Below are 11,627 nucleotides of genomic sequence, written 5' to 3' on the forward strand. Positions count from 1 at the left end.
TTCCTGTTCTTCCTCCCTTAGACTATAAGCTCCTTGTTTTCAGTTCATGTTTTGGGAATACTTTCACACACGTAATGCAGAGCTGTGCCCCGAGGAGGTTCTCGGCAAGTACTAACAATGACAATAACAACAATAATACTAAGTGCCGTTCTTCGAATCGAGATGAAACTACTGAACGGCGGATCCCAGAACCAAAAACCCAATATGTCTAGCATTAAAGATGGCCCAAGTAAGAATGATAAATGCAAGGAAAAATGGGAGCCTCAAATCAAGAAGCTTCCTTCCCCCGAGCACGAAGGAACTTGAGGTTTTGGTAAAGGCAGGTGTGTAGGCCAATCCGGCAGCCACGGAGACCCACCGGGACAGCGTGAGCGACCCCATCGCGGGATCGAACCTCCGGCCCCTTCAGCCCCGGGCTCTGCCCTGCCGGGGAGCCGACAGCGCGCTGGCCGTCTCGGCCCGCCGCCCACCATCGGGATACTGCCCACCCCCTCCGACGCCTTCAACCTTCTCCTCCTGGTTCGTCTTTCTCTCTCTCTCTGACCCTCTAGGCCGGATGCCAGGCACAAGTCTGTGGAGGAATGGATTTGCAGGTTCACCTGCCACTTTGCTCTTGGTTCTGAACCTGCCACCCTGCAGCTCGGTGAGCATTCCTGGCCCCGGTGAGGGAGGAGGAGGAGGAAGAAGGGGCAGACCTGGGAAGTTATTTCAGTTTCTCTGGCCACCAACTGGGCTTTCCCACTGCCCAGATCCCATTCCTCATGGGATCTCATGCCTCTTGCCAGCTGCCTGGGCACCTTAGAGGCCCTGACCTCACGTCACCCTCTGTGGCCAGAGCAGCACGCCTCCCCCCTCCCCCACCACACACACACTACAGCCCCACCCCCCGGCACTCTGCACTGCCTCAGCCTGAGACCCGGAAAGGACAAGCAGGTTGGTTGAGGGCATGGGACGGTGCTGCAGGGGCAGGATGGCTCGAACGACCCCCAGCCAGCTCCGTGGTGGCGGCGGCAGCAGGGGGGAGCAACGGGAGGGGCAGTCCTCCCAAGGACCGAGGCTCAAACGTCCCTCGGGACCAGGTACGGGAACCGCGACGAGTCGGGACCCCTCGGCCCGCATGAGGAACGAGTCAATGCCCATCGGTCTGCAGAACGGAGCCGGGTCAGGGCGAGTCGGGGAACCTCACGCCTCAGGCGAGTCCCTCTTCCGCCCTCCGGCCCCCACCAGATCCCGGGATAAAACGCCAGCTGCTAAACTCACACGTCCGCTCTGCTAGGCCACCTCTTAGACCTAGGCACCGATCCATCGGTCCGGTTGCTAAACACGGTCGTCAGTCCACTGGGTCACTGACCAGCGGACATCAGTCCGGAGGTCCAGCTGCTAGGACGACAGAGATTCCTAGCTGGTGCTCACCTCCACGACGGAATGCCAAAACAGTTGTTCCTCTGGGGGGTCCCCGTCGGGAGGCCCAGAGGACCAGCTGCCAGTCGACCACCCTGCTCTTTTCCTCTCAGCAGCTGGGGATTATCTGGGCTCCTCGGAACCCTCCGAACGGTCCGTGGGTTAATCCGTCCAGTTTCCCGGGGCCTGGGCACGGCCTCCTTCCCAAGTCGTTCACCGGCGCAGAGCCAATCGCAAGAACCCCAGGAAAGCAGAGAGCGGAAGATCTCCAGGGTCCCGGCCGGGACCCCGCACTCAGTCCCCGGTGGCAGAGGCGGTGGCCAGTATCTCAGCACGGCTATGACAACAACATCGGCGTACTATCCTGGCAGAGAAGAGGGCTTCCGGGGAGTTCTGCCCGCTCCCAGGCCCAGTCACAACCACGGGTACCGACTCCCTAGAGTGGCTGTGGGGAGGGGAGGGCAGAAGGGCAGGTGGGCAGTCGGGTGGGTGCCCCCAGGGCCGCTGGCAGAAAAGGTTTTCGAAGTGAAGCAGGTCCTTCCTCCAAGGGACTCTGGGCTGGAACGCGAGCGGACTGGGGAAAGAGTGGTGCCACTGGGCCGTACAGGGTGCCGCGGGCACCCTCGCTCTCGTGCGGGTCCGCCCCGAGCTTACCCAGGACTCCCAGAAGGACCACGGCAAAGAATCCCCGACGGAGAGCTTCCTGACCAGGGAGCGATGTCCAGCGGGGCCGAGCGGTCCGGGCAGGGACCGCGGCGGCAGGTGGAGGACGAAGGGCCGGGCCGGGGCCCCGGGTTTCTGCTGGATTGCCCCGGGGGGCGGCACAGGCCCGGGCCCACCACCGCCACTGCCTCGGGCTTGATCGCCAACACCAGCCACCATCCTCTGTGGGCAACCGCTTGGCAAGAGCAACCGTCTCTTGCTGGAGACCCAGGAAAAGACGGTGACGCCAGGTGCTCTGCTCCCACATCCCCGGAAAACCGCTCCCACCCTGTCAACCCTTACCCAGAGCCCTCGCCTCAGACTGGAAACAACTCTCAAAACAGACCCGCCAACCCCGCGGCTGGCCCTGGGACCAGTGACTGCCGTCACACCTATCCCACCCAAAACTGCCGTTAGAACAGTGTGTGTGTGGTTTAGTCAGCGTGTTATGGCCCGAGCACTCTACTGAGCACTGGGGTAGAGACAAGATCATCAGGTCGGACACGGTCCCCATCCAAGAATTGAAGGGTTTCACAGTCTAAGGAGGAGGGTGAACAGGTACCGGATCCCCATTTTTCAGAAGAGGAAACCGAGGCCCAGAGAATAACAACAATAATTATCATGGTATTTTTAAGCACTTACTACGTGCCAAGCACTGTTCTAAGTGCTGGGGTAGATGCAAGGTAATCAGGTTGTCCCATGTCAATCCCCATTGACAGATGAGGTAACTGAGGCACAGGAGAAGTTAAATAATGATGACTGGTTAAATAATAATGATTAGACTGTAAGCCCGTCAAACGGCAGGGACTGTCTCTATCTGTTGCCGACTTGTTCATTCCAAGCGCTTAGTACAGTGCTCTGCACATAGTAAGCGCTCAATAAATACTACTGAATGAATGAATGAATGAACTTGCCCAAGGTCACACAGCAGACAAGTGGCAGAGCCGGGATTAGAACCCTCGTCTTCTGACGAGAAGCAGCATGGCTCAGTGGAAAGAGCACGGGCTTTGGAGTCAGAGGTCACGGGTTCAAATCCCAGCTCGGCCACTTGTCAGCTGTGTGACTTTGGGCAAGTCACTTCACTTCTCGGTGCCTCAGTTCCCTCATCTGTAAAATGGGGATTAAGACTGTGAGCCCCACGTGGGACAACCAGATTCCCCTGTGTCTACCCCAGCGCTTAGAACAGTGCTCGGCACATAGTAAGCGCTTAACAAATACCAACATTATTATTCTGACTCCCAAGCCCGTGCTCTTGCCACTAGGCCGTGCTGCTTCTCCAAGTGAAGCAGAAGTGAAGTGATTTACCCACCGACACACAGACAACAAGTGACGGAGCTCTGACCCCCCAGGCCCGTGCTCTTTCCATTAGACCACCATATTCTGCTCCCTGGACCGGAAACAACTAGCCACGAGCCATTCGAGACTCGCACAGTAAACACTCAGTACATAGCACTGGTTGACTGAACTGACACACCCGAGCTCTCCGCGACTTGACTCGGTGGTCTCCGGCAGCACTGTAGCGGTCACCTCCTCTGAGCGGGCTCCTCATCGTTCACCACTGCCGTCCGCCAAGGCTTGGTGGCCTGAAGCCACTCGGAAATTTGTTTTCCGCTGACACCGCGGGGCGGCGTCAGGGTGGGCGGCACACAGAGCTGGCTCTGTACTAGGCCCCGCTGGCTTCACCAACCGCTCCTCTGCGGCCCAACAGTGAGGTCTTTATCCGCGGGGCAGGCTGCCCTGGGACCCAGAGGCCTGCGTGGGGCTCGGACACAGACCGGCAACTGGCAGTACAGGAGTCGGGAGGAAGCAGCGACATGGCGGGATACAAACGGCCCAAGACTCGGAGTCAGGAGGCCAAGATCCTGGGACAGCCCTGGACGGACACTCTCTCCTTCCTCATTTGAATTGGCATCATGTTACTCTTAAAACATCCGTATTCTAAATCCCAGCTCTACCACTGGCCTGCCGGGTGACTGTGGGCAAGCTGGTTAACTTCTCTGTGCCTCAGTTTCTTTTCCTCACCTGGAAAATGGGGATTCGATAATAATTCCCCCTCTGCCTTACAAACTGTGAGCTCACGTGGGCAGGGCATGTGTCTATTTTTATACCATACTCTCCCTGGAGCTTAGTTCAGTGCTCTGCACACAGTAAGGGCTCAATAAATACGACTGACTGACTGACATCCTCTGAACCCCACGTGGGTCAGGGCCTGCACCTTATTTCATTATATGGTACCTAGCACTCGTGCTTAGCACACGAGCGTTTAGCAAATATCGTAGTTGCTGTTAACAATAATAATGAGGCACCATTTCTGCCTACGGTGGCCAGCAGTCCACCTAGCCTGCTCTTAGTCCTCGGCAGAGCGTGGGGCCTCCATTCGTTCATTCAGTCGTATTTACTGAGCGCTTGCTGTGTACAGAGCACTGTACTAAGCGCTTCGGAAAGCGGTCACTGAGCAGCGTGGCTAAAGGTGAAGTCCACGGCAGGGCTCCGTTTCACGCAGGCAGCACCGCTCGCTCGAGTACAACTGACCCTCAGCCTGGTGGGCGACTGCCAGGTGCCCCCTTCCCTTCCCGCCAACGGAGAAGCCGGGTTCTCCTCCCGCCGCTGCCGGCTGGCAATTCTGAGCCGGCCCCCGGCTGCCCCGGCCGCCGCCGTCCCCTAGTGTGACCCAGGAGGGAGGGAGTCTGCGGGGCCACCGGCTCCCTCCAGCCAGCGGCAGCCCCCTCCCCCCGGCTGCCACCTGCTCACCCGCCCAGGGCAGTCTCCCACCTGGAAAGCCAAATCCTGGGGAGAGACTCACCCGACGGAAAGACCTCTGGCACCCGGCTGGCCCCTCGCCAGCCCCCTCCCGGGACCGACGGAGAGCCGCCGCCACCCAGAAGGAGTCCGAAAGGTCCGGCCCTCCGTGGCCGGTGACAACCGCTTTCTGTATGTGAAGAAGCATCATTTGTGAGAGGCTTCTTGCAGCTGGGCAGAGTTGAAGCGCATTGAGCGAGTTGGGGGCAGGGGGCGGGGGAAGCTCCTCCTCCAGTCAAACACAAGACCCGGACTGCCCCCCCCCGCCAGAGCCCGGTCCGCAGGCCCCCTCGACCCACAGGAAGATGGACGGGGCCCCGAGGAAGATGGGGAACGGGGCCGGCGGGAGGGCTGTGGCAGAGGCGGGGAAGAGTCGGTCGCTCCCTCTGAAGCCCCGGCCATGGGCTCACGGGTATTCAGGGTGGTGGGCCGGGCCGCGGTTCCGGCTCCGGGAAGGCCGGCGGGCCTCCGCTCTCTGCCCGTGGTGAGGCGCCTTGCTCCTCCACTGCTTCCCGGGCCCTCGCCGAGAAGGGAGAAGCCAAAGGGCCCCCCACGGACTGGTCCGAGACCCATCCCGTCGGCTCCGGCCCGGTCCCATCCCGGCTGCTCCTGCCTGCGGCCGTTCCCATCCCATTGGCTCCGGGAAGCAGTGGCTTAGTGGATAGAAAACAGTCCTTGGCACACAGTAAGTGCTTAACAAATACCATCATCATTATTATCATCAAAACACGGGCCCGGGAGTCAGAAAGACCTGGGTTCTAATCCCTGTTCTGCCACATGTCACTTAAGCAAGTCACTTAACCTCTGTGGGCCTCAGTTACCTGGGAATTAAGAGGGTGAGCCCCATGTGGGACAGGAACTGGCCAAGTTGTGCCCAAGTTGATTAACTTGTATCTACCCCGGTGCTTAGAACAGGGCTTGGCACATGGTAAGCGCTTAACAAGTACCATAATTATTATTATTAGAGAAGCAGCGTGGCACGGTGGAAAGAGCATGGGCTTTGGAGTCAGGGCTCATGAGTTCGAACCCCGGCTCTGCCACTTGTCAGCTGTGTGACTGTGGGCAAGTCACTTTACTTCTCTGTGCCTCAGTTCCCTCATCTGTAAAAAATGGGGATTAAGACTGTGAGCCCCACGTGGGACAACCTGATTCCCCTGTGTCTACCCCAGCGCTTAGAACAGTGCTCTGCACATAGTAAGCGCTTAACAAATACCAACATTATTATTATTTATATCCCGTCGGCTCCAGCCCGGGGCCCTTCCCATCCCGTTGTCTCCGGCCTGGGGCTGCTCCCATCCCCACGGCTGGGGCCCCTATGGGGACAAAAGCAAACACAGGAGAAGGGAGGACCAGGGTGCTGGGATTCCGCCCAACCCAACCGACCGATGGAGCCTGGGGCGCTGAGAACCGCTCCCCAGGGATGACCTCTGCCCGGCCAGAAAGTCAGGGATTTCCACCCTGACCCCTGCCCATTCCAGGCGGTCCCAGGGGAAAGGCCTCCCCCCAGCCCAACCCCTCCCTGACACAGCCCGGCCCCACTCGCTAGCCAGCAGAGCCCAACAGCACAATAATAATAACAGTAATAATAATAATATCACTATTATTAAAAAGAATAATACATTGATAGTTGTTAAGAGCTTACTATGTGCCAGGCGTTGTACTAAGCACTGGGGTAGATAAAAGCAAATGGGGTTGAACGCAGACCCTGTCCCACATGGGGCTCACGGTCTTAATCCCCATTTGACAGATGACGTAACTGAGGCGCAGAGAAGTTAAGCGATTTGTCCGCGGTCACACAGCAAGCAGGTGGCGGAGCCGGGTTTAGAATCTAGGTCCTCTGATTCCCAGGCCCGTGCCCTTTCCACTAGGCCTCACTGCTCCTCCGGACGCCAGAGTGCCGGCACTGGGACAGGGTGGAGTCTCCCTGGACGTGCCACTGGGGTGACTGAGGGGTGGGGAAGCGACAGTGTCCGTCCCGATTATCGGGTACCTAGCCCAGAGCGAGGCAAAACCACAATGATTATTACAATTAGAGGGGGATGGGGAGTTGGGGTGGGTGGGGCTGGGGAGCTAAACAACCATCATCAAGGAGGTTTGATCCAACATGGGCGACAATAATAATAATGATGGCATTTGTTAAGCGCTTGCTAGGTGCTAAGCACTGTTCTAAGCGCTGGAGGGGGATACAAGGTGATCCGTGTGAGTCCCGCAGTCACAATCCCCATTTTGCAGATGAGGGAACCGCGGCCCAGAGAAGTGAAGTGACTGGCCCAAAGTCACACAGCTGACAAGTGGTGGAACCGGCATTAGAACCCACGACCTCTGACTCCCGAGGCCGGGCTCTTTCCACTGAGCCGCGCTGCTTCTCAAAACAGCTACTGAGAGCTAGCACTTTCCATCCTAAAGAATCAGTCAGTTTTGTGGGCTGGGAACATGTACGCTAACTCCGTTCTGTTGTACTCTCCCAAGGGCTTAGTACATTGCTCGGCACACGGCAACCACTCAATAAAAACGATTGATTGCTATTTCCAAGCAGCTCGGCTAATGGTTCCTTTTGGGGTTGAGAAGCAGCGTGGCAGAGCAGATAAATAAAATAATAATAAATAATGGTGGTATTTGTTAAGCACTTACTATGTGCAAAGCACTGTTCTAAATGCTGGGGGGGGGGGGGAATACAAAGTGATCAGGAAGGCTCACAGTCTTCATCCCCATTTTACAGAGGAGGTATCTGAGGCCCAGAGAAGCGAAGCGACTTGCCCGAAGTCACAGAGCTGGCAAGCGGCATGGGCCTGGGAGTCAGAAGGTCGTGGGTTCGAATCCCGGTTCCTCCACCTGTCTGCCGTGTGACCCTGGGCAAGTCGCTTCACTTCTCTGTGCCTCCGTGACCTCACCTGTACCACGGGGATTGAGACAGCCAGCCCCCTGGGGGACGGGGACTGTGTCCAACCCGATTTGCTGGTACCCACCCTGGCGCTTGGCACAGCGTTTGGCACGCAGTAGGGGCTGAAGAAGTGCCATCATTATTCGTTCATTCGAAAGTATTTACTGAGCACTTCCTCTGTGCAGAGCACAGTACTAAGCGCTTAGAATGTACAACTGGGCAACAGATAGAGACCATCCCTGCCCCACGACGGGCTCACGGTCTAAACGGGGGAGACAGACAGCAAAGCAAAACAGAACAAGACAAAACAAGACCACATCATCGAGATCAATACAATCAAGGAGATGCACACCTCATTAAGAAAATAAACAGGGTAATAAATAATCTATACACATGAGCACAGTGCTGAGGGGAAGGGGGAAGAGCAGAGGGTGGGGGAGGGAGCAGAGGCCAAGGGGGGCTCAGTCTGGGAAGGCCTCCTGGAGGAGGTGAGCTCTCAGTAGGGCTTTCTTATTCACCTTGAGGTGGGACTGTGAGCACTAAGGGCCCAAAGGCTTGAGGAAGGCGCTGATTTTTATTTCCTGTTGTCGTTTCTGAGTGTTGCAAAGAGCCTGACAGTCCCCCGTTATTCCCTGCACCCTCAGGGGCTGAGCCCTGCCCCTCTGCCCTGGCACCGCCCCTGAAACTGCCCCAGCCGGGCCACGTGTGTCCCTGAATCCTCCCTCCAGCCCCACCGCGCCCTAACCACCGGCCCATCCAGCCGCCTCCCCCTCATTCACTCATTCCACCGTATTTACTGAGCACTCACTGCGTGCGGAGCACTGGACTAAGCGCTTGGAATGCACCACTGGGCCACAGAAAGAGACCCTCCCTGCCCAACGACGGGCTCACAGTGTAGCTCAGTGGAAAGAGCCCGGGCTTAGGAGTCCGAGGTCATGGGTTCGAATCCCTGCTTCGCCACTTGGCAGCTGTGCGACTGTGGGCGAGTCACTTCACCTTTCTGTGCCTAGTTCCCTCATCTGTCAAATGGGGATGAAGACTGTGAGCTCCACGTGGGACAACCTCATTACTCTGTATCTCCCCCGGCGCTTAAAACAGTGCTCTGCACATAGTAAGCGCTTAACAAATACCAACATTATTATTATTACCTAACTTTATGCCTCAGTTCCCTCATCTGTCAAATGGGGATGAAGAGTGTGAGCCCCACGTGGGACAACCTCATTAACCTCATTGGGAAGCAGCGTGGCTCAACCTCATTAACCTCATTGGGAAGCAGCGTGGCTCAGTGGAAAGTGCCTGGGCTTGGGAATCAGAGGTCATGAGTTCGACTCCCGGCTCTGCCACTTGTCAGCTGTGTGACTGTGGGCAAGTCACTTCACTTCTCTGTGCCTCAGTTTCCTCATCTGTAAAATGGAGATTAAGACTGTGAGCCTCACTTGGGACCACCTGATTACCCTGTATCCCCCCCAGCGCTTAGAACAGCGCTCTGCACACAGTAAGCGCTTAACAAATACCAACATTATTATTACCTAACCGGTCTATGCCTCAGTTCCCTCATCTGTCAAATGGGAATGAAGACTGTGAGCCTCAGGGTGGGAAAACCTGATGACCCTGTATCTCCCCCGGCGCTTAAAACAGTGCTCCGCACATAATAAGTGCTTAACAAATACCAACATTATTATTATTAAAATGGGGCTGAAGACTGTGAGCATCACGTGGGACCACCTGATGACCCTGTATCTCCCCCAGCGCTTAGAACAGCACTCTGCACACAGTAAGCGCTTAACAAATACCAACATTCTTATTAGAGCCACGCTGCGTCTCTAAATACATAATAAACACATACATAAATATGTAAATACATGCCCACGCTGTATTACTATTAGTATTTTCAGCGCTTAGTCCATTCATGCAATATTCAATCGTATTTATTGAGCACTTACTCTGTGCAGAGCACTGTACTAAGCACTTGGAATGGACAAATGGGGAACAGATAGAGACAGTCCCTGCCCTTTGACGGGCTCACGGTCTAATCGGGGGAGACGGACGGATAAAAACAGCGTGGCTCAGTGGCAAGGGCCCGGGCTTTGGAGTCAGAGGTCATGGGTTCGAATCTTGGCTCCGCCACTTGTCAGCTGGGTGACTGTGGGCGAGTCACTTCACTTCTCTGCGCCTCAGTTCCCTCATCTGTAAAATGGGGATGAAGCCTGGGAGCCCCACGCGGGACCACCTAATAATAATAATGATGGTATTTGTTAAGCGCTTACTATGTGCAGAGCACTGTTCTAAGCGCTGGGGTAGACACAGGGGAATCAGGTTGTCCCCCGTGGGGCTCACGGTCTTCATCCCCATTTGACAGATGAGGGAACTGAGGCACAGAGAAGTGAAGCAACTTGCCCACAGTCACACAGCTGGCAAGTGGCAGAGCCGGGATTTGAACTCATGACCTCTGACTCCAAAGCCCGCGCTCTTGCCACTGAGCCACGTGATTCCCCTGTGTCTCCCCCGGCGCTTAGAACAGTGCTCTGCACGTAGTAAGTGCTTAACAAATACCAACATTATAAGCAGCGTGGCTCAGTGGCAAGAGCACGGGCTTTGGAGTCGGAGGTCATGGGTTCGAATCCCAGCTCTGCCACTTGTCAGCTGTGTGACTGTGGGCAAGTCACTTCACTTCTCGGGGCCTCAGTTCCCTCATCTGGAAAATGGGGATGAAGACTGTGAGCTCCACGTGGGACAACTTGATTCCCCTGTGTCTCCCCCAGCGCTTAGAACAGTGCTCTGCACGTAGTAAGCGCTTAACAAATACCAACATTATTAAAAACAGCGCTCTGCACACAGTAAGCGCTCCATATTGAATGACTACAGAATTCCCCCGATTAGACCGAAAACCCGTCAAACGGCAGGGGATGGTCTCGGTTGCCGACCTGTTCATTCCAAGCGCTCGGTCCAGTGCTCTGCACATAGTAAGCGCTCCATAAATGCGCTCGAATGAACAATCCCTACATAATGAACAAATGCATAATAAATAAGTGAATAAACGATGCCCCCCCCCCCAAGCGCGGCCTTCCGCCGAGGCGCCCCAACACCCCCCGAGGAGGAGGGGAAAGGGAGGTGGGGAGAGGGACGGGGGGAGGAGGGGGGTCCGCGGTCACCTTGGCCTTTCCCGCCTCCAGCTTCCTCAGCCGCTCCTCGTCCTCCATGGCCGGTCCTGGGGGGAGGGGCCCGGGGGGGAGGGGTCCGCGGGGGAGGGAGGGAGGGAGGGAGGAGCCTGAGGGAGGGGGGGCGAGGCTCGCCGAGCCCGCCCCTGTCCCGCCCCCCGCCTCGCTGCGCTCCCGGCTACGGGCCCCCCACCCTCGCCGCCGCCGCCTCCACAGCCTCCACAGCCTCCACCGCCTCCACCGCCGCCGCCATCTTCAGCTCCACGTAACCATAGAGCCGCGCCACGGCCCCACTGCGCAGGCGCCACCGCCGCCCCCGCCGCTCGGGCAGGTGCGCCCCAACTCCGCCCCCTTCCGGCCGGGAGGGGCCCGGACGCCCCGCCTCCACCCGCCCCCTTTGAGAGAAGCGGCGTGGCTCAGTGGCCCGAGCCCGCGCCGGGGAGTCCGAGGTCAAGGGTTCGAATCCCCGCTCTGCCCCAATTATGAGTATTAATAAATAAATAAATGGTGGTATTTGTTAAGCGCTTACTATGTGCAAAGCCCTGTTCTAAGCGCTGGGGGATCAGTTTGTCCCACACGGGGCTTACAGTTTTAATCCCCATTTGATAGATGAGGTAACTGAGGCACAGAGAAGAATAATAATAACGTTGGTATTTGTTAAGCGCTTACTATGTGCAGAGCACTGT

At 57.0% G+C, this 11,627-nt stretch overlaps 1 protein-coding gene across 5 annotated transcripts in view; it reads right to left on the reverse strand.

The window, feature by feature from the left end:
- AKAP9 (A-kinase anchoring protein 9) overlaps positions 1 to 11,011 on the reverse strand; it is an 89,571-nt gene extending 78,560 nt beyond the window's left edge. For all 5 annotated transcript variants that reach the window (XM_029070046.1, XM_029070044.1, XM_029070047.1 and 2 more), the window contains exon 1: positions 10,936 to 11,011. In XM_029070046.1, the coding sequence (XP_028925879.1) occupies positions 10,936 to 10,983 (48 nt within the window). In that variant the 5' untranslated portion in view covers positions 10,984 to 11,011. The remainder of the gene's footprint in view (positions 1 to 10,935) is intronic.
- Between the last annotated feature and the right edge of the window lie 616 nt (positions 11,012 to 11,627).

The sequence above is a fragment of the Ornithorhynchus anatinus genome, chromosome 8, assembly GCF_004115215.2.
Source record: "Ornithorhynchus anatinus isolate Pmale09 chromosome 8, mOrnAna1.pri.v4, whole genome shotgun sequence".
Lineage (NCBI taxonomy): Eukaryota > Metazoa > Chordata > Mammalia > Monotremata > Ornithorhynchidae > Ornithorhynchus > Ornithorhynchus anatinus.